General features: G+C 40.9%; 1 protein-coding gene across 2 annotated transcripts; it reads left to right on the top strand.

The window, feature by feature from the left end:
- The first annotated feature begins 344 nt into the window (after nt 1-344).
- Nucleotides 345-22,630, top strand: itgb1a (integrin, beta 1a). Of its 2 annotated transcripts, XM_085286305.1 has the most exons (17): nt 345-664; nt 14,115-14,181; nt 14,542-14,627; nt 15,059-15,290; nt 15,383-15,553; nt 15,909-16,147; nt 16,392-16,547; nt 16,640-16,735; nt 17,114-17,203; nt 17,450-17,590; nt 17,704-17,906; nt 18,022-18,260; nt 18,364-18,586; nt 19,287-19,519; nt 19,723-19,889; nt 21,056-21,133; nt 21,524-22,630. In XM_085286305.1, exons 2-16 carry the CDS (start codon nt 14,115-14,117, stop codon nt 21,131-21,133), a joined length of 2,421 nt encoding a protein of 806 aa, XP_085142431.1. In that variant the 5' UTR covers nt 345-664; the 3' UTR covers nt 21,524-22,630. The 2 variants fall into 2 exon arrangements, with proteins under 2 accessions (XP_085142431.1, XP_085142432.1); XM_085286306.1 differs by lacking the exon at nt 21,056-21,133.
- Nucleotides 22,631-22,679: the final 49 nt, after the last annotated feature.

Raw genomic sequence — 22,679 nt, 5'->3', positions numbered from 1 at the left:
AACCCCATATAAACAAAAAAAGAAAGAAAAGAAAATTAAAGACTTCTACCACCGTCTTTGTTTTTTGGAATTCCCCATTAATCTCCATTTACCAGAGAATTCTTACTCTTCTGTAAAGCTTTCGTCCTTCTCGAAAGGGGCTATAAAAATCTTTAACTTAAAAGTTATTGGAATTTTTTCCTATTTTTGTTATATATACAATTATAAAATATAAAGATAATAAACAAAAAAATAAAAAGATTTGAATTTGATTTTATGTTGAAGGAGCTGTAACCGGAAACGCTCGGTGTGCCATTGTCCGCGATGCTGCTGCATTTTTTATTTATTTTTTTTAGGAACAGCGGCGGAGGACTGAGGATTTCACTCTTCGCTCGTCCCCTTCATTTAGTCCGCGGTAAAGAGGTCCGCCCAGGCAGTGTGCGGATACTGTCTCCCTCTCCAACTACCGAATATTTGGTTTTAAACATATATACTGCCGATATATTTCTCTGCAGAGAGGAATGAGCAGCAGGATAAATCTCCAGTGACTTTTCGGAGGAGAGAGTGGTCCCCGGTGCCAGCAGGGCAGATAGTTGCTGTCTGCCTGTGCCGCTGCTGCGGGCAGAGGACTACAAACGCTAGCTTACTTCTGTTTATGTCTCCTGTATGAAATAACAGCGCCAAGGTAAACTTCATTCGTTCATTTATTTCCTCTTTTTTCTTCTTTTTTCTTTATTTTTATAAACGTAACCAGCCCGGTTAAGTTTATACTGTCACTGTTACATTTTAATGGCAGGTATATAAAGTTTGTAACATTTTATTATTTTTCTCATCGCCCACGTTTTTTTTCACTGATACTTGAACCCGTTTGCAATAATCTAATCACGGGCATTGTGTTGTGGTTTAATTTGACATGACAGACATGCAGATTTAAAATGTAAAGATTCTGGCTGTTTATGGGGCATAGTTGTGGTTACTGGCCATGTGTCAGTGTGTTACATTGTCATTAATAGTCAAACTGAAGTGTACTAATGTGCTCGGTGTTGTGCCAGAAATCTGATCGTCAAAAAGTGATTTCCGGTATTTGCAAAAAAGTGATTAAATAATATTAAAATTAGATAGATGAGTTGTTGGCCTATGATATGCAAAACATGTGCCAAATGTATAATAATAGATGATATCATAATAAATGATATCATCTTCAGACACAAACAACATTCCTGTCACAAGGTAGAACATGCAATCAGTTTTTGGCAAAGTGACTAAAATGTATTCTTTATTTATCTAGTTAAAAAGTATCGTTGGCATTAAAAATGGCTTTTTAAAGAGAATTTGCAACAAATAAAACATAATAGTTCTACAAAGATATTTTAAGTGGCCACAAAGGTCTGAATTAGTTATAATGTAGGTACAATGTCACATAAAGTCATAACTTCCAAAACATTAATTTATTTATTTTATATAGAACCACTTTGTAAATACTGTTGACCTCAGTCTATTTACCAATATACGCAAAAAAACAAACAAACTGCTAAAAACCTAAAAACAGAGCTATAAGACTTTATAAGTGTTTACTGTCTGCTGCTTGTTGTTGCCCATGCAGTGCGTGATTGATAGGCTGAACAACTTCCATTTATTGAGTAACCCCCCAACCCCCCAGTCATTTAAAGGAGAGCTGGAGAGTGAAGGCCTTGTAAATAATATAGCCCACTGCACTGAAACCACCACTAGGTAAAGATCCTAGAAGTTTAATCAGGAAAATGGAGGCAGGAAGAGAGACAAGGATGGAGGGAGTTTGGAGGGGGGAGGGGGTAGAAGGCAATATGAAGGAGGGTGATGGGGCTGGAGGAAGGACAGTAAGGACATGGGGGAGGAATGCTAACTGAGGAGGAGGGTAAATGTAGGACAATGAGGGGAGTTGTAGCCAGTAGCCACCAGCTGAATAGATGTGACCTCAGGTTCCCTGGGGAGCAGCTGCTGGGGGTTGGGGGTGGGGGGCTCCCAGCTGATTTATAATGCCACTTAGACTCAGAGCCACACCCAGGCGTTTCTTCTGGATGTGTGATGTTTCCCATGAACGTGAGTGCGTTTGTTTCTTTGTTGGGGAGTGGCACACACGTTATGTGCGAACTTGTTACACTGAGATAGATGCGATCAATGTGTGTGTTTGTGTTGCTCTGTGAGACATAAGTGATGAATGTGTACAATTGCCCCCTGCGAGACATGCTTTGTGCCGTAGGGGAACATTTCAAGCGGAAAGATGTAACGTGGCACAAATAATTGCCTTTTAAAGCCATTCACCTCAATTGCCTGCACACGTGCCCATCCTACCTTGAGTTTGAAAGCGGGTCAACAACCTGATGAGCTCTGAAACAGCGAGACATTCACATGCGATCAGCCAGCACCAACCTCAGCAGTCTTTTCTATAACAAGTGCTCTCCAACCTTATGAGATTTAAAAATCCTATAAGAGCAACAATTTCTAAACAATATAATCACTTTGATTTGTTGCCTTTACTGGGTGCCATTCTCTTAGCGCACAGTTTTTTGGCACAAATACATTTGTTCACTCATATTTTCACCACATTGAACGCCAGTGCACCTCTAGCCCCTTTTCTTCCCTGTTCTTTTTTTAGATGGGGTGCCTCCTCTTTCTAAAATCAGCCCCGGAAACACCAGGGAGGTATGAAGCGGTTAACGCTGACCTCGGCTCTACAAGGTCTGCTGAGAAAATGAAGAATTTGTTCTGCTGGGAGTAAATGACAGCAGACATTTGCAGGGCTGTAAACTCTGTCATTCTTTGTTTATTATTGTGACAGCGTGAGTTTTTAACTGGAAGGCTCCGTGAGTTTGTGTAACTCACAAATAGAGGCAGTTTGTGTTTAGCAGGACAGAAAAATTACATGCGCTGTTTGCGCTGGGTTTCTTTGTCAGATAAGCAAATGTAAGGAAATGACAGGAAATGAGAGATGAGACAGCTATGGCGTGCAGTAAACATCCCCAACTGCACTCAAACTTGCAATTTTACAGCATTCCAAGTTTATTCCTTGTAATTTTAAAGAACATACTACGTCTTAGATTGCTGACATCTCACAGAGCAGCACGTTGGTACTTTAACTAATAATTGTTATTGACTGATCTGCAGGCATTTAACATGAGACTCTAAAGGTGTCATTTTAAATGTTAAAGCTCATGACAGTACAATTAGAACTGAACTGAACACCATTGCACGCTAGGAAAGTGTCTTCTCTATAAAAAAAAACAAAACATGGCACCACAGCTTTGGTTTGCAAATTTGAAGAAACAATAAGGCTTCTGGGACAGTGTCCTTTGAATAGATGAGACCAAAGCAGAGGTGTATGGCTGTAATGCAGAGCACCATGTGGCGAGAGCCAGTTTATCAGCACAAACACCTCATACCAACTATCAAGCATGGCCGTAAAGGAATGATGATTTGGGCTTGTTTTGCAGCTACAGCACTTGGGCACCTTGGAGTCACTGAGCTGACCATGAACGCCTATTTATAACATTTATAAGCATATTGCATTTTATAACTTTGGGGCCATCTGCCCAAAAGCCAAAATTGAAATAAAACTGGGTCCTGAAACACGACAGTGCTTCCAAGAGTCTACAATAAAGTGACTGAGTGTTGCAGTGGCCCAGTCGAAGTCCAGACGTCAATCCAACTGAAATGCTGCAATGGGACCTAAAGAGAGCTGTGCATGAACAAATACCCGTAAACCTCAATAAACTGTAGCAACGTAGGAAAGAAGAGAGCACCACAGCGATGCCAGAGACTGGCAGAAAACAATTCTTTCAACTTACTGCTGCTGAAGGTACAAGCTATTGAATTGTGGGCTGTACTTCATTTTTATACAAGCCCTCTAAATTTTGGCTTAAAAATGTGTTAAATAAATAATGGCACAGTATAATATGTGAAGTCTTTGTATTTACCTAATTTTAAGACACACTGGAAGGGTTGCACCAGAAGTGTTATTGCTGTGCCAGATATGCAGAGCCACCCACTGTGATGATCCATTGTGAATAAGGAAGCAGCCAAAAGAAATGTTTAACATAAAACCTTAAAATTAAAAGAGAGTCTACTTTTTTCTACCACAACAGTAGGAGATATTTAGGGGGTGCATTCTATTACAATATAATACAGCGGGTAACATCTGTTAAATGTATTGTATACAGAGGTTTTTGCAGGCTCTTAGCTACAGTTATTAAATAGTTAAACTGCTGACATCACAATCTGTCTTCGTGCTCAAGTCCTCTTTTGAGCAATAATCTCTCCCCATGTGTCTGTCTAAATCACATGTATGCATGAACAAATAAAACAGGAACAATTTGAGCTGTGAAGTGTTTACTGCTCCAGTCTCTCCTGGAAGCAGAAGGGGAGGTCCTTCACTTTTAGTGTAAAGTATGAAGCTCTAATGAAAGACATCTGAGTGTCTTTAATGAGCTGTGGTTTCGAGCAGGCTCTCCATAGAAAAACAGTTGAGGTGTCCATGGGTGGCCTCATGCAGTGAAACCAAATGTTATAGTTTCTTTATTACATGTGTCCGTCCACATATCTGTAAAAAAAACATGTAATGTCAGATTGCTGGTACTGTAGTTTCTTCCCTTTGAGTGTGTTCTCTTTGATTACCACCATATAGTCTACATTCATAGCCTTGATTAAAATACCTAAACAGCGGCTGAATGTCCAGATGAACAGGATCAACAAAACTTTACTGTTTTTCAATCTGTCTGAGAGAATGACATCATCTGTGATTGAGTTACTACTGGACAACTGCCTCACTCTAGTATTGCAAGTAAGTCACTGACAATCAACGAGCTTCACACCTCCAGAACTAACATGCTGTTGTGTGAGTCCTTGATATCACCCAGCTGCTTCCCCAGAGAGGATCTCATGGTTATAGCCAGACATACTCAAGCACCACCTTCTTTGACTGCAGCTGGCAATGTTGGTCCTTTTTCTGTAACAAAGAGAATGTCAATCTCTTGGAATTGCTGCAATTGTCACATCTAGTGCATAGACCTGGAGAATTGACCTATTTCTAGTCAGCAGTTGCCCAGATTACTGACTCTACTGGAGAAATAATGTTTATTCCTGTCTCCATCCCAACAGACAATTCATTAATCATTTCACAGCTGCAAATATTTATGGGAGACTGCAGGCTGCTGTCAGCCCAGGTTCTGCTCTGATTTTTGTAGAATTAAAAAATGCTTCAGCTGTCAGTTAATTTCCAGTCGCTCCCTTTGGCTCCAGTGCTGCTGTTGTTTAAAGCAGTTTCCAAGTTTGTTTAGCTTCTTGCACAGTTCCGATTACAGTGATGGACTGGTTTAGGTTTAGATCAGACACGCTTCATTCAGAAAGTCAATAAGCTGCTGTTCTGGCAGATCACAACCATTTCACCTCTTTGTAGTAAAGTAGCCTTTTCCTGGCTCTCGCTTGTCATTAACTTTCTTTGTTCTCCTATTTCCCACTGAACATCCATATATGTCATGCCTGGCTGGTTTCCAGGCATATTGATGCAGGCTTCTTGTACGTTCTTTAGCTTCCTGTGTTTTAGAGCAGGAAAGACAGAGTCAGCAAAGACAGGGAGTTTGGAAGGGCTTATTGTACAGCTGCTCCCAGCTCCACAGACTGAGCCCAAGGCTCACACTGTCACAGCAAGATAACCCCACAAGATTTCCACAGCCATCCTACAGTTTAGACTGGTGGTTGGTAGTGGTAAAAACTGGACCCTCTTGCCTTGTCTCACTCTGCTTTTATAGCATTGCTGTAAATGGTAAAACAGATGGCTCCTTAAAACTAAACAAAGCTTGTCTTCTGTCAAACAAATCTGCCTTACTTCAACAGCAATTCTTTTTTCAAGAATGCTACAGAATAAAGTGTGTCGTTACTTCTACAGAAACAAGTATTAAATTGGTTATATGTTTGTAGGCTCGAGGGAGATTTATGATTAACTTTGTGTCAAACCAAAGAGAGATTGGAGAGGCCAGGCAGGGAGGACGAGTCCAAAATAACGTTAGCATTGCACAGCTATTTTCAACACAGGGATAGAGCCCTGAAAAGCGATATGGTCTTGGCCCTCCACCAAAGGCTGTGGCTGGGTTTCGATTGTTTCTACTTAGCTACCATGCGAGGACGTGATGTGATGAGATACAAACCCAGTTTGATGTGCACTTTTCTTTTTAAGAAAAAAAGAAACCAGTCCTATGAAAGTGTTATAGATTATCTGAGTGGAAAAGTCCTTCAAATGCAGTATCCCTTCTCAGAAGTATATCTTTAGCCTCTGTCACACACAAGGAGAATGTTGGCAGGGCTCAAGAGAGCATGCGTGGCTAAGTGTTTTGTGTGAAAAGCTGCAGCAGAATTTTTAAGGCCAGCAACAGGCTCTCTGTTGAATCGCTGATAAAACTCTTTTTTAGGCTGTAGCTATTATCCTTATTACTCTATTAAACTATCACACTGTGCATAATTACAGGTCTCTCAGGGAAATATTCTGGAAAACTTTGACATTGCCTGAAACACTTTTTAACAGGATTCCTGATTAAGAAAACAACTAGACGGCTTCTACCGGTATTATGTAAATGAGCTATCACCTTTAATAGCTAAAATGTGAGCAGCTGTTGTTATATAATGGCACATCACTGCTTTAAGCGTCAGGAGTGACAGCACACTTTTTTTTAAAGGTGCTAGGGTTATAATGGCAAAAACAAATTCAAGGTTGGGTTTGCAGTGAAGCAGAAAGTGCATAAATACACATTTTTTCTTATTTACTCACTAAAGAAGATGCCTAAAATGCCACTGCCTGTAACTGTTAAGGTTTTTGAAATTATGTGCTCTCTATCTTATACAAATCACATTAGTGCATTTCACTAGCATTTAAAGCTAGCTAATTTGAATGGAATTCAGTGACTGTTGCTGATATATGGACTGCTTTTAGCTACAGAAAATAACTCTTTCAACGGCTTTGAATTAATAAGTAAAGGAACCTGACTTATACTTATAAGTCCGATACCAGCACTAATATCTGGTGATTTAAAAATCAGATATATCAGCTGATACTGTCTCACTTAGTGAGTATGATAATAAAGTTTAATATTGTTTTTAGGCACAATAGGTGGATTACTCATGTACTCTCTTCAGGCTCTGCCTGGCTCTGCTTGGATCAGATGCTGCTTGTCATTGTGTTTCAAATGTGCTCCCAACAGGGAAGCTGCAGAGACAAACTATGCAGCATCAATAACATGGTTGCAGGGTGTTTTTCTTCTCTGAATTTGAATCTCTTAATTTATAAATGTAGATAAGAAATTATTGTCAAATAGCTAATACTGGCCGTTATAGGTCAGGATCTTAGCAAATCTGCGCATCACTATTATGCCGCTACAGTTTTTATGTTACAGTTACTGGGTAATTGTTGCTTCTGTCAGTTTCCTAGTTGAATATTCAGTATGCATTTTATATTACATATTTTACCCATAATCAATGAAAAACTTGTTAGCCGCTCTTAGAACCCCTGGATCGTTTTCTCGCAATGGGAAAATAGAAATGGAAGCTGAATATTGACTGTATGTTTTTCAGACTAAAAATGGGAAAGAAAACTCACTGCTCATCCCGTCTCATGCCTTTCAGCCTCACTCTTCGGGCCAGTTATTTTTAGTGTTTTTTCCATTTCTGGAAGCTGTTTCGCTTGAGGAATCGCACAGAACTAACATGCTGATGTAACGTGGAAACTATGACATTTCTCAGCCGCTGTCACCTGGAGTGTTTTACTCTTTTCTTCTGTGCAAAAATTCACATCGACTACTAAATTGGATTGTCTGCACTTATCAATCCCCTTGAAACAAAGAAACACCAAAAGATATTGTATTTTGTCTCATTAGTATTATTTAGTGCACAGAGGCCCTTTTAAGCCAAAAATTGGATGGTGAGTGGGAGCACTTTAAGTATCAGATCCTCGTGGTCTCAGAGGGCAGCCTGATTCATTACTTTTGAGAGGGTCCTCCGGATGATGGTGGGGGTGGATAGAGACACAGGCAGACACTGTTTGGTATTCTCCTTCAGTTCTGTCCGGCGGCTTGTACGTCTCAGAGCTCAGACATGTTCCCCACTCCGCTGTGTTTGAAGGGTATGTGGAGTCAAAGGGGCCACCGGCTTGGCTCCACTCACAGCGGAGGGAGTGAACTGAGCGATTGTGCCGGGGATATGAGGGAGGAGGGAGGCAGCGCAAGGGAGTGCGTTAGGGAAATGAGGGAGAGAAAATGGGAGGGATGGGAGTATAGGATGCCAAAGATATGCCACAGGCAACTCTGGAAACTGAACACATGTTGGAATGCTGGAATTAAATATCAACTAAAAACTCCAAGCTATCAGTGTCTATGAAATGTATCAGTCTTAAGCTGTGAAGACCTGTTAAAAGTTACGTAATTGTCATTACCAATTAAAGTTAATGACAGTAAAAGTACAGTAAAAGTGCAAATGGAGGAGAGAGGATTAGGAGATACATGAGCAGAAGTAAAGTCTGTGGGATCCTTTCCTTTGGACTTGAGGCTACCCTTTTTCCTTTGAGCTGTGGACCGCCCTTTCCTGTTTTTCCTTCTTTTCCATTCCCTCTTTTCACAAACTTAGAAGAACAGCCTTTCTGAGGGAACCAAGCACCCAGCCTTTAGCCACAAAGAGAGCTGTGACTCTGAGCAGCAACCAGTTCTTTGCAGCTCCACTGTATGGTTTACCGTGTCTCCCTGTTTCTCTCCCTTGACTCCAGTGGTCATTATTCATGGCAGTGCTTGCTGAAGTAAGTAGTCCTAAGTACTTGCAAATGCAGCTCAGCTTGAAGGGAAGTAAATCCAGTCTTTTAAAGTAGCTCAATTAATTTCTGCACCACAGATTTTCACGCAGGGATTCACCCCCCACTCACCTCAAGCTAATATCTGTTAACGTGATGTAAAAAAGTCATAAACAATATGTGCAGATGAGAAAAGTCGTGGAAAAATGGAAAAAGTGGGTTTGTAATCGGGTTTAATCAGGAAAATTGAGGCAGGAAGAGAGACAAGGATGGAGGGAGTTTGTTTATGCATCGTGGGTGTCACAACAGCTCACATTTCCCCAAAGTGCAGTAACAGTGTTATGGGTTACTATCCTGGTCAGGCAATGTTCAGGCTCTCTGGAATGCCTCAGCCCGTTTTAGTCACGCACCACAGCGTCTGCCATACATCACTTTCTCTTGCCAACTGATAGAGCCTTCAGAAGCCTACGAAACGCTGGGCTGCCACTAGTCACAGTTCAGGTGTGTGTGAAGAGTTAAATTTCCATGTATGTATGCAGACGTCTGAGTGGGGGAGAGACAGGGAGTTAAAGTAACTGCTCTTTCTGCTGTAGTCAGGGAATTTATCTATATTACCCTTTCCATCTACTCACACATTAAAGCACACACATGTCATTACATTTGTTACGTAATAACACATTACCAAGTTTGATTCATATATTTTTCATAGTAAAAATTACCAGGTTGTTTGTGAAAGCATACTTCTAGGTGTACGGTCTTTTCGAACCTCATGAATTTTGCAAAGTTAGCGCAAAGAGAATTATAGATGATAACGTGTTCTTAGCATTAGTTTGCATGTTCATAAAATCCTGGTTCCAGCATCCTGGTGCCTGGAACCAGTTCTCCCACACACCAGTGCAGGATAACGACAGTGTGTTAAAAGCCTGGTTTCCTAGGAACTTATAAATAATAATATGTGCTGCCGTTTATTTGCACAGCTTCTGTCCTTGTGGGTATGCTTTTTACATTTCACCATATCAAAACATGTCTGAGTGAATAGTAATAGTAATTCTCAAGCAATTTTATTAATTACAAAAATATGATTTGGTTTCTTCTTACAGCCTAACTGTGTTTCTCATCCTGTAGCAGCACCTGACAGATATAAGATTTTTAAGACCAATATCAATATGTTGTGATTTAAAAATCTGATATTCAGATATCCTAGTAAGTAGAGGAGACTCTACTTACTACACACCGGCTCACTCCTTGGCGGCCGCTTATCGGGGCCTGGAGCCTGGGGCTCGCTCGGGCCACTTCGGAGGTGGGGTGCCCCCGGCCTCTCGGCCTGGGGCTCGGTCACTCAGGCACGGCTGGCTGCCGGCGGAGCTCACGGGCGCGTCACTGCAACCCCCCCTGGCTTCTGCTCCGCGGCTGCTGAGTGAGCCCTCATCTGGGACTCTACTCAGCTCTTTCTGGGACAGTGGCGCCTGCCCCTCTGTTGGTCTTTCTTGGTCTCTTGTGTTCTGGGGGCCTCTGGATGTCTGGAGTTTTGATCTCCTCCATACCTGCTTCATGCCCTGGAGGACGGGGCTGTGGCCCCCCCCACACCCTCTAGCAGATCATTACATGAAGGAACCTTTTAAAAAAACAAGCGCGTCCATGCTCACAGGTGTACAAACGGGTGATCACACCCACAAACTACACCCTTTTTGGCTCCTACCTCAAAGCACACTGTGTTCTGTTGATCTTATGTGCTGCACAATAATGTTTAATATTTAGTATTTACTGTCATATTCCCATATATCATTGTGATGCTGTTTATTCTATTACTCTTGTTCTCTTCTGCTTGTTTTCTTTTTTCTTTCTCAACAGGTGATCCAGGTGATCGATATATGCATTTTTTTTCTGCTCATTCTGTTGGTTTTTGGTTTTTGCCCTTCTCCCCCGTCCCTCTTCTCAGCTGTTTCTCTTTCCCTCTTTCTTTCTCCCCTTCTTTCCCCCAGTCAAGTCTGTCCCGTATTCAGCAAGTGAAAATAAAATAAACAATAAAAGGTGAATCAAATGGACCATTATGGCAAGGCTGGGATGGTCAATTTGGTAAAGTAAATCCGTTGGGCATCTTTCTTTGCCTTTAGACAACAATTCTGATGGCAAAAGAGCCAAACGGGACAGGCAAAAAAAAAAAAAAAGGATCATTATTAGGTTATCTACATTATTATGTAAATAACAAAATAACTTAAAGCAAAAATTGGGAAACGTGAAGTCCGAAGTCTTTATATTAAGGGCCATCAGTCAAACAATATTGTTTGCTCTGGGTCTAAACAGAGCGCGTTGTGTGTGACGCCTTCTTTTGCGCATGCGGGCCGCTTTGAGCGTTCACACTAGAGCGCGTTTGCTGTCGCATTTTATTTGTAGTGTGAACGAGCAGACAAAAAAATCGGATTTGATCAAAAAATCGGAATTGAGCATTAAGACCTGCAGTGTGAACGTAGCCTAAATCACGGACAAACAGTATCTCACAGCTGTTTATGTTTTTAAACCCATTTTGCACAGAGAGGCATTTTTTGAAAAGTGTATTGATAGCAATGTTGAATATTATTACACAGGAAAAAAAAACAACTACACGTAAAATAATCACACCGTGACGCCTCTGCCTTTCTAAATGGAGGGACAGTAACTGCGTGTGTGTATGTAAGCCTGTAAAAACTGAAGATAGATTAACATTTTGTCTCTATCTGCTATTCTGCAATTCATCTCATGTAAACAATAACGTGGCGCACAGTGTGATGTGAAAAAAGGCACATACCTTTGACGTTGTGTGACGAACTCTGTATTCCTCGTCCACACGTAAACGCAAAGAAGGAGTTTTAAAAAATCTCAGTTTTCGGTGATTCGAAACGCCGTTTACGTGTGGACGAAACAGCTGCGTTTTCAAAAATACCTGTGTAGGTGTGGACGCAGCATAAAAGAGTTAGTAGTTTATTTTATTACTACCTGTAATTTATTGCAGATTACTTGTATTTGCTTAATTGCTTACTAAATGTTTGAGGTGTGAAATAAACCGCAATGGAGCAAAATATGGGTGTGTGTGGTTGGAGGATGTGTGCGCGTGCGGGGGGGCATCTTGGCTGCTTTCAGACCCATGAAACATAAGCATTTCCCCAAAAATTGTTGTGTAGTTTTTTGTTTTCTTATATTTACTCTGCTCAACTCTGCTTGGATCAGCTGACTGCCAGCAAGAAAAGTAAAGAGTAGTTGAAGGGTGTCTCTCCCATTTCTTTACCTGTTAAATTTTCATTTATCAGCAGTTACGCATGCAGACACCAATAGACCAGATGGCTAATATCAGCTGATAAATTGGTCTGATTGCATTCTACGCTGAATTTTATCATTTATGAATTGCATAAACTGCATTTCTGAAATGCAAACAGACAGATTACAGTTGAGTTTAAACATTCATGCTTATATAATAAACAACTTTCCACCAAGTATGTCCTACCTTATCAGTGGTGGGTTTTTGCTTTCGAAGTAATCGTTTTTCTACCTTTTTATTTTACTAAAACATATAACAGTGTGTGAGGAAAATATTGACAAGTTATTTAGTTGATTTAGAAGTCTGGGAAGTCTGACGTTTCTGGATGACCTGTTCCTGAACCTTCCTTGGGCTGCTCTCAGTCTTCAGCTCTATATCCTACTGTAGTTATTTACTAAGCATTCCTCTGTACAGCTGCAAAGCTTCATGGGATTGAAGACAGCATGGTTATTTTTCTAACTTGACACCTGAAAAGAGTCTTATTGCCATTGTTTTTATTTGACTGCAAACAAGAAACATACACAGAAATATCATGTTTGTGAACCTCTTTGATTTTAAGATCAGGATTTTCACCTGAGTCACTTCTTTATCCTGTATACTGACTACACATAAACCAATCATTCGCAACATTTAAAGCTGGGTCATAGATCTGTATTCTACCATAGAAGATGCTATGGGATCTTTTTATTCTATTAAATGTCCAGCTCCAACACCAACTAGAACATGCTGCCCATGCCCAGCAGTGCCAAGCCAGCTGATCTAATCTGGGGGGCTGTAGACAGGCCGTCTGTCCCTCTGTGTCTGGATAAACGCACACACACATTCACACAAGTGCTTAGGAATGCATCAGTCAACACAGTGAACACTGAACATCAGAGCTTCCTTTAGCACAGTGTGAGGGAATGCAGTCTTTTATTGCAGCCTCCATGAATAGCCAGCAGCAGCCAGTAGTCTAAATAAGTTAAAATCAAAGTTTTGTGACTTTACCGCTGTCTGTCTGTCAGTCTCTAATTTGGATCCTTGACCTGTAGTGTGGTAGACTTCTATATTCTGAGAATATTTTAGCAATGACTCACCATCAGTTTGTGTTTTATGGTCAGATGGAGTGTTGGGTATACCTTCCACATGTTTTAGATTCAACATGATCTGATCCTTTGCTGGCTGGTGGTTGGTTGACAGTTCTGTCGAGGAGCTTTCTCAGCTGCGGCTGAGTAGGTCTGCCAGTAAGAGGTGCTGCGAATCTTAAAGAATGCCAGCACAAACTGTATCTTAATATAATCATCGGTTATGCAGAATTTATAGTGACACAGAGGCATAAAAACGAAACACTGTGAAAACAGTAAAAAAAAAAACATAAAACGTAAAATACATAAAAATAAAGCCTGTAAACTCGAACTCAGCTGTTTTTAGCTAGGCTATGAGCTCGTGCCTACTTATTTGGGCATTAGCATGTTTGTTGCTAAAATAAGTTGTTGAGCATTTTAGCAGCTTTGAGCTATCTGTGATAAAATATGTCCGTCCACACACAGCAACTAGCCAACCAAATGGCCTGCAGTCAGACAGGGATCAATGTACACGACGACAGAGGGGATGACTCTAGGGAGCTGATGCTATTTACAGTAAAAGGAATTGTGGGAGAGAAATAAATAATAGGTACAGTCCAAGCTAAGGATGAGTTGATGTAATCTTGTGTGTGTGCGTGAGTGAAAGTGGTTTGATTTAAATGAGCGGCCTGTTACCCTATGACCATCTGAGAATAGCCAAGCACGCTATAACGGGATAATTTATTACCTCCAATTATAACCAAGCTATTTGCAGGTTTAATCTCTCATCTCTTGGACACTCGTTCTCACTCTTGTGGACCTTTTTATCCGTGGATATTATTAATTCAGACACTCAGGCCACCAAGCACACCAGATCCTGTTATTGGAAATAAAGGCACAGTCAAAATGGCATTGTGCTTTTCAAAACAGCAGTCGCTCTGTTTATGTCAAGACCAGAACACCTTGATGTATATATTTTTTCCCCTTGTGTGTTTTTCAGATGGACCTGAAGGTGATCTTGATATCTCTGTTGTTAGGAGTCTTTTGCTACTGTAATCCTCAGAAAGGTAAGATTTTCCTCTTGATATTTCCGTAGCATCCTTCATGTGTCCCAATTATATCATTTTGTTGATGTCAGCTCGTATAGTAAACATGCAGTTTATTTTGATGAGTCCCACTGTGGCGAGGGAGGGTTAATGATGTTGCTGAGCAGAGCTCCACTTCAGCATCAGGGCATAGAGGATAATGGAAAAAATGGAATTATCCGTCTCTGTCTCCCATTACCATTGAGACGCGGAGTGTTGCAGAGGAACCGATTTGTAAGCGCGCAGGCGGGGGCTTAACAGGACTGCTTATTTTGCAGCGACTGCGCTATACCTCTCCTCCCTCTGACTCTGCTCTCTCTTCTCTCTTTGTTTTCCATCTAGAGGGGAACGAGTGCATCAGTGCCAATGCCAAACACTGTGGGGAATGCATCCAGGCTGGAGCCAAATGTGGCTGGTGTGAACAGGAAGTACGTGAACTGAAGTGGTCAGCTGTTTTCACTGCTGCGGAAGTGAAAACAGCTGTTAAGCCTAACATTATGTTTTATGTTAGGCTTATACTCTTTGTTATCTTTGAAACATCGATAGATTCGTCAATTCCCAAAGAGAAGGGTGGCATTTTTAGCAATCTTTTATATCAATGATATACAGAGGAGCAAGAAGCCAGTATTTTACACTCATCCAATTTACAAAGACTGCTCCTACCTAGGAGCGCAGGGTAGGCTGTAGTCTGTTATACTTTTCTAGTCTCCACTCTCTCTCTCCAAAGTGATCATTTGGCTTGTTGTACATTGTAGAACATCCTTGTTTACACATAACAAAGATGCCTACATATGAACAGATTTTAACTTGTTAAACTGACAGACTGCTCCTTTAATTCTCTCTGTGCTGCTGCTCTTAGAACTTCCTGAAACAGGGTGAAGCCTTGTCAACCCGTTGTGATGAGGTAGAGTCTTTAAAAGACAGGGGTTGTAATGATTCGCAAATTCAGAATCCAACCGGCAAGAAGTGGATCATCACAAACAAGCGTGTGACCAATCGCAAAAAGGTTACTGGGGTCGAAACCAATAAACCAAAGCCAGAGGAAATCACTCAGATCCAGCCCCAGAAACTCAGACTCAACCTTCGATCTGGTGAGAACACATTTTATACTGTTACTGGAAGTGCATCCAGGCTGGAGCAACCTCAGTTTTATTTAAACTTTAAATGTGATCTCTTTATGTAGGTCAGCCCCAGTCTTTTGACTTGAAGTTCAAACGAGCTGAAGATTATCCCATTGACCTGTACTACTTGATGGACCTGTCCTACTCAATGAAGGATGATCTGGAGAATGTCAAGAACCTGGGAACCAGTCTCATGTTGGAGATGAAAAAGATCACCAGTGACTTTCATATAGGTGGGGATTATCAATAACACCTGTTTAATTTTCTCACTATAAAATGTAATTACACAAGTAAAGAAAGACTTTTATAACTGCACAAATATACATTTGTAGCCCCCCTCAAAATTATAAAAATAAATAGATAGACAGTTTAGAGGTATACTCTTAAAGCAATTTTGAGGTTGGATGAAGTTCTTTTCAATTCAATTCAATTCTCATTTAAAAACAAGCAAAAAAAACAAACAACTAATCATATGCAGGATTAAAAGATAATCAGGCCGTTGTGCCTCACACCTAACCCCACAGTTACAGACATACGCATTGTCAAAGCAAACATCTAGTTTAGTTTAGTTTAAAATTTATTTTGCAGGTTTTGGTTCGTTTGTGGAGAAGACGGTCATGCCTTACATCAGCACCACTCCATCCAAGCTGCTAAACCCATGCACAGGGGACCAGAACTGCACCAGCCCCTTCAGCTACAAGAATGTCTTGAGTCTGACCAGTGACGGCAATATGTTCAACTCTCTGGTGGGCAAGCAGCAAATCTCAGGAAACCTGGACTCTCCAGAGGGGGGCTTTGACGCCATCATGCAAGTGGCTGTTTGCGGGGTAAGCATCAAGAAAAGGAAAGTGATCCTGTGGGAAATTTTCACTCTCAAGTAATTTTCCAGTCATTATGGGGCTTGCTTGGAGGGATATAGTGCCAGTAAAAGTGTTTAGATGTAGTGTCAAAAAGGTATTTTATGAGTGCTTGGTGTTTACAAGGAGATTTGTGGATGTAGTCAAAAGTTCATGTGTCACATATTAAGCTGTTCTGGTAATTACTTAATATATTTTCTTTTTTATTTATCAGAAGGAAATTGGCTGGAGGAATGTTACGCGTCTGCTGGTGTTCTCCACTGATGCCGGTTTCCACTTTGCTGGAGATGGCAAACTGGGAGGCATTGTACTGCCTAATGATGGAAAATGTCACTTGGAGGACAATGTGTACACAATGAGCCACTATTATGTAAGTAGTTCCTTTGTGCTTTGGTTGTTTTGTACAGGTTAGCTGTGTTGATTTTGTAAATATGGCTTTTTCTCTTCCTTGGTCTTTTTAAGGATTATCCCTCAATTGCTCACCTGGTCCAGAAGCTAAGCGACAACAACATTCAGACTATCTTTGCAGTCACAGAGGAGTTTCAGCCTGTGTACCAAGTTAGTTCTTCTTCTTGTTATCCCTGTGATACTCATTCACGTCTTTCTTCATTGTCATTTTTTAAGCATGCATGTGTTTGTCCAGTGCAACAAAAACATCTGCAAAAAGCTTAGCCATCTGCTAAGTTAAGACTACCATCCCCTTGAAGTTCTCATTATTTCTTGCTAACAAGCTGTTGCTTTTTAGGTCCACCTTTCGAAGTGTGAACACCCATCAAAGCAATAGTTGAAATTTGTGTGATCAGAATCTGCAATAAAATGGTTAAAATATTATTTTGTGGGCTGTAGTGTAAGTTGAAACAACTTGTGTCTCTTTCTGAGGCCATGAGATTAATAGAGTTCTGAAGTTTTGCTCTGAACATGCCTCTTCCTCCACAGGAACTGAAAAATCTGATACCAAAGTCTGCAGTGGGTACACTGTCTGCCAACTCCAGCAATGTAATCAACCTCATCATAGACGCTTACAATGTAAGTTGAGATTTTTTGCTGTTAGCATAATGTCATAAAACTTTGATCAAGTTATCATTTCCTCATATGAACTCTGTTAAAATCTTGTAGCGATTACTGAGCTGGAACATTCCTTTTTTGTACTTGTATTCTCATTTAACCTACAGCCATGCCTTTGTGTGTTGTACTCTGTCAAAACAAAGCTACCAGATGAAATTCCAAAGCAGGAAAAAACCTTCATGTTGTTATGTTTTTGGTTTTTGGCAGTCTCTCTCATCTGAAGTTATTCTAGACAACAGCAAGCTCCCAGAGGGAGTGGAGATAGAATACAAATCACAGTGTAAGAACGGAGTGGTTAACGACAAGGACGATGGACGAAAGTGCTCCAATATCTCAATTGGAGATGAGGTGGGAAATACAGAATGACTTCTTGTTGTTGCAGTTCACAGTTCATATTTTCCATTTCAGTTTTCACACCATTCTTCTCTCATTTAGGCTTTCTTTCTTATTCCATTACTCAGGTCAACTTTAACATCACTGTGACATCTAAGGGCTGTCCAAATGAAGGCAAGAGTGAGACCATCAAGATAAAGCCCCTGGGATTCACAGAGGAGGTGGAGATTATCCTCAACTTCATCTGTGACTGTCAATGCCAGAATAACGATGTTGTTAAAAAAAGCGAAAAGTGCTCCTTAAATGGGACCTTTGAGTGTGGAGCGTGCAGGTAAGCCTTTAATTCAAAAGATATTTTGCTGAAAAATGCCATCGTTCACTTCTCGCCTTCGCATGTACTTGGACTTCTTTTAAAATGCATCACAACCTCCCCTTTATTGTCTCAGGTGTTTTGAAGGCCGTGTGGGTAGAAATTGCGAATGCAGCAGCAACGACATGGCTACAGACGACATGGATCAGACCTGCCGTAAAGACAACAGCACGGACATCTGCAGCAACAACGGAGAATGCGTGTGCGGCACATGCGAGTGCAAGAAGAGACCCAACCCAGAGGAAAGGTACAGCGGCCAGTTCTGCGAGTGTGACAACTTCAACTGTGATCGCTCTGAAAACAAACTGTGTGGAGGTGAGTGTGTCAATGTTACAGATTATATCTGTGGCTTCATTTAAGTGTTTAGCCCATTTACAGTATTTAATCACAATTTTCCTTTTTTAACTTTTTTCCTTAGGGAATGGACGATGTGTGTGCAGGGAGTGTATCTGCGACCCCATGTGGAGCGGTAGAGCCTGTGACTGTTCTCTGGACAACAGCACATGTTTGGCCACCAACAAGCAGATCTGTAACGGCAGAGGAAGATGTGAGTGTGGCGTTTGCAAGTGCACAGACCCCAAGTTCCAGGGTCCCACATGTGAAACCTGCCCTACCTGTCCAGGAGTCTGCGCTGAACACAAGTAAGTCTGATGTGTAGAAATAGTTCTGGTTTTGCATATATTTCATAGATGACAAGTTGTGTAAAATGTAAATAAAACCAGCATGCAATGATTTACAAACCCATATTTTATTTACTATAGAAAAGAAAAATATGTCTGATGTTTAAAAGAATATACTTATAAATCACAAGGCATCACAAGGTAATTAAAGGCTCAATTGGGAGTGCTGACAAGATACTGTAGTGATTGGTGCAGATATCTACAGCTTTACTACGGCTGTGAGTGCATGCTCACTGAAATTATTGCAAACCTCTACTGTGTGCATGCATTAAAATAATAGGTGATTGGCATGTGTGTTCCTGTTCAGCTGCTGAACACTTCTCTTTAAGTGTTTGCTCTCATAATGTCTCTGTACTATGCAAGTACATGTACGTAAATCAGCTTTGAGTAAAATCTGACTGCATATCCACTGCAAATAAGAACTTAGTAATAGCTGATCTGTCATATATTCATTGCTAATAATAACATGTCAACATATAACAAAAAAGATAACAAAAAAAAAGAAAATTATCAAAAATCTAAATAAAATATAGAAATAAGGCTACGTTAACTGACTCCATGACAACAAGGAGGTAGATGGGCTGCTGCAGTTGTTTCTTTTTTGTTGTCACGTGGCAAATCTAACTGAGTGTTTACTAACAACACTCCTTGTCCTTTCCAGACTGTGTGTCCAGTGCCGGGCGTTTGGCACCGGTGAGAAGATGAAAACATGCAAAGAGGAGTGCAGCTACTTTAACCTGATTACAGTGAAGGACAGGAACAAGCTGCCGCAGCCCAATGACTACCCTTACCCCGTGATGCACTGCAAGGAGAGGGATGCCAATGACTGCTGGTTCTACTATACCTACGCTGTCAACGACACGGAAAGGGAAGTCCATGTGGTCGACAAGCTGGGTAAGGAGAGGGCTGGGCTCACTGGGAACAGGGTGTGGAAGGTTTCTGTTACAGAAAAAGCTAATTACAGGGGCCATGGTGGTTGGCTTACAAAAATAGAGCTTTTGTTTACTCACATATAGCTGTGTGATGGTATGTTACTCCCATGGTGTTATTGCTGCACTGCGATTTCAAGCTGCCTGCTGAACCCTGCTCTTTTTCAGACTGCCCCTCCGGTCCTGACATCATCCCCATTGTGGCCGGCGTGGTCGCAGGCATTGTCCTCATTGGCTTAGCCCTGCTGCTGATCTGGAAGCTGCTGATGATTATCCACGACAGAAGAGAGTTCGCCAAGTTTGAAAAGGAGAAGATGAACGCCAAATGGGACACGGTGAGTGCCTGGAACAGGAAGTGGCTCTGTGAAAGACGAGCAGGATAAATGTTTTTGATTGTTTTAGTTTTGGTTTTTTTGGATGAGGTTAGTAAGTTAAATGTGGAAAACAGGTGTCGGTTGGCTGCTCAGCAACAGCAGCCGCTGTCAGAGAATTAAGTTGCGAAGATCATTGTTGTTTTTTAGCAACGGACGAGATTTGCAGACTTTTCGAAATCATTATGAAGTATCTTGTTCTCACTCTCCACCGTCCCACAGCTGCACACACAGACTGTATTTGTTGCTTTTGAGCGGAGCTCAAAATAAAGAGGGAAAAATGTTGAAGACTGTGTGGACTTTTTTGGGAATGCTATGCACTCTGAGCATAGCTGGACTTTTTCTGGGGAGTAGCCACAACTCCTCCCCTCCCTGCTTCTTCCACATCATCTGCCAATATCTATATAACAAAAATCTGGATTTCAGCATAATTCCATGTGCAGTAATATTCCCCCATCTAGTGGCAGGAGTTTGTCAAACCTGCAGTGAATAATGGGGTTGATGGTGCAGATGTCTCTAATCAGCAGCAGTAAAGCTGCTCTGCATTTTGGGGTCTTTCTTATTCCCACAGGCAGCGTGGCCTAAAGCTCCACATCCCTGTAATATTGAAAAATAAGAGTGCATGTAATCCTGCTCCCTGACAAGATAAAAGGAAGACGTCTGTGTCAAACATCATACCCAGATGCTTTGTTTGATTTGTTTTTATCTTCATCCTATAATTTTTTGACAACGAAAATAAACATCACGGGTGCCCTTCATGTTTTTCTGTAAATGTTTTAATGGCAAGTTCTTTTTATCCTTTTATTTGAGAGGTGGGAAACTGCCAGACAGGGAGGGGAGGATTAAATGCTTCAGCACCTTCCGGTTAACCAAAAGCAAAAAGACAAGAAAGACTGCAAGTGAACAAGTGAATCATAGATGAGCTATGTTAGGAAAAATGCTTTGGTGGCTCATTGCTTAATAAGAGCTTCCAGCTAAATTCCTTCTATTTCACATGCTGTCTTTTCTTCTGTCACCGCACCTGATTCCTGCTTTTTCATTTTATCTCGCCTTTTGTATTTTTTTCTCTCCTGTACTGTCACTCTTTGTTTCCTCATTCATCTCTGCCCTGTGCTCATCTGTACCCATAGCAAGAGAACCCCATATACAAGAGTCCCATCAATCAGTTCCAGAACCCAAACTATGGACGTAAAGCTGCTGTTCTTTAAGTTTGTATTTCTTTTACTTTCCACTTGGTTTTCCCTGCACGGGCTGTTTATGTGTGTGCTGTGATCTCTCTCTCTCTCACCTGTCTTTTTAAAGACCTACAGACTCTGCAGCTACATTAAGAGTAGATTAATGAAGACTGCATGAACAGGCTGTGACAAGCAAAGTTGCTTGGTGATTTTTACCTTCTGGTGTTTAGTATGTGGTCACAAAAGCATGTCTGTTTGCAAAGTGTGATACAACAAAAACTGAAACTAAATTCTGTGAATATCCCAAGTTGTTGTATATTTAATCATAACCGGTGTTTTTGGAAGAATAACACACACACACACAAACATGCATGGTTTGATTGAGTTTTAGAATTTGACCAAATTTCAACTTTTCTTTTCCAGGGTGAAAATCCAATCTACAAAAGCGCCGTGACGACTGTGGTCAATCCCAAATATGAAGGCAAATGTTAGCTCCACAGTTCAGCTCTGCTATCAAGTATCCGACAGCCGCAGCCTTTACCGTAGCTTTGAGCTCTGACAGGAGCGTGCGGAGGAATTTATGTGCATTTTTTTTTCCTATTTGCTTTATCATTACAGTGTATACATTTGCCCACTGATTCAGTATTTTTACTAACACTTGATGATATGTTTTTTATGCATTTGTTGTATTTTAGATGTACAGTATGTGTATATACTTTTAAGTTGCGTATTAGTTCTCCTGCCGCTGGACTGGTACGGGCAGAGGACTTGGCTTTTTTTTTAGCAACACAGCGTAGACGCCATGGATAATATAACACGTGCACAACACTCCTTCAGCTTCTGTCTGTCTCTACTCGTCTGACTCTGTCTGCACTGACCTCCTGTGAGTTTCTGTATGTTTGCTGACAGGGCCTGAGTTTAATATGTAAATTCTTGGCCATATCAGGACAGTATGCCGGTGTGTATATATCGAAAACAACTGCAATAGGAAGTACTGAGTAATGTTGAGCATTCGACTTAGATTAGGCTATTGCACAGTCTATTATACAGTATATATTATATTGAGTGCGGCGTAAGAACATCTAGTGATTCAAATATCATTAAAGGGAATGCATACCACTTGTTCAGATTTTGAAAATGTGGTGGTAATGAACAATCAATGGATTTTTATTACTATAAAATAAATTACTGCTTAACTAATGAGATATGATTGTATATGGTAAATGAAGTAACTTTGACACTCATTCTCAGGTCCTTTGCTGTCTTCTTTTCAAGTACACCAAACGCATGTCCTGTCAGTGAACTGGTGAAGTTGCCCATTTGATCCGATCGTGCTGGTTTGTTTTTGAGACTGTGAGGCTGAAACTGTCTTTGAAACGTCACATGAAGAACCTCTGAAATGTTTCCCAAACCCAAATGCCTCTGATACCACACTCAAGCCTTTTACAGTATTATTTTCAAAGTGCCTTTTATCTCAGTATCATGTTCTCCCACAGTGCTGTTTATGACTTATTTATTAAATAATGGACAAAAAAAAGTGTATTTTCTTTCTTTCAGGTGTTTCATTTGTGGAAGGGCT

Source organism: Mchenga conophoros, linkage group LG9, assembly GCF_057382185.1.
Source record: "Mchenga conophoros isolate Kocher_MC1m ecotype Shallow Benthic linkage group LG9, M_conophoros_male_GT1.1, whole genome shotgun sequence".
Taxonomy (NCBI): domain Eukaryota; kingdom Metazoa; phylum Chordata; class Actinopteri; order Cichliformes; family Cichlidae; genus Mchenga; species Mchenga conophoros.
This window is presented reverse-complemented; position numbering and strand designations above follow the sequence as displayed.

What these genes read in the sequence shown, in the direction of transcription:
- itgb1a (XM_085286305.1), top strand. Translation starts at nt 14,115, where the DNA reads ATGGACCTGAAGGTGATCTTGATATCTCTGTTGTTAGGAGTCTTTTGC. An exon ending in CTACTGTAATCCTCAGAAAG is followed by an intron (nt 14,182 to 14,541) that starts GTAAGATTTTCC and finishes TTTTCCATCTAG; the next exon opens with AGGGGAACGAGTGCATCAGT. An exon ending in TGAAAACAAACTGTGTGGAG is followed by an intron (nt 18,261 to 18,363) that starts GTGAGTGTGTCA and finishes TTTTTTCCTTAG; the next exon opens with GGAATGGACGATGTGTGTGC.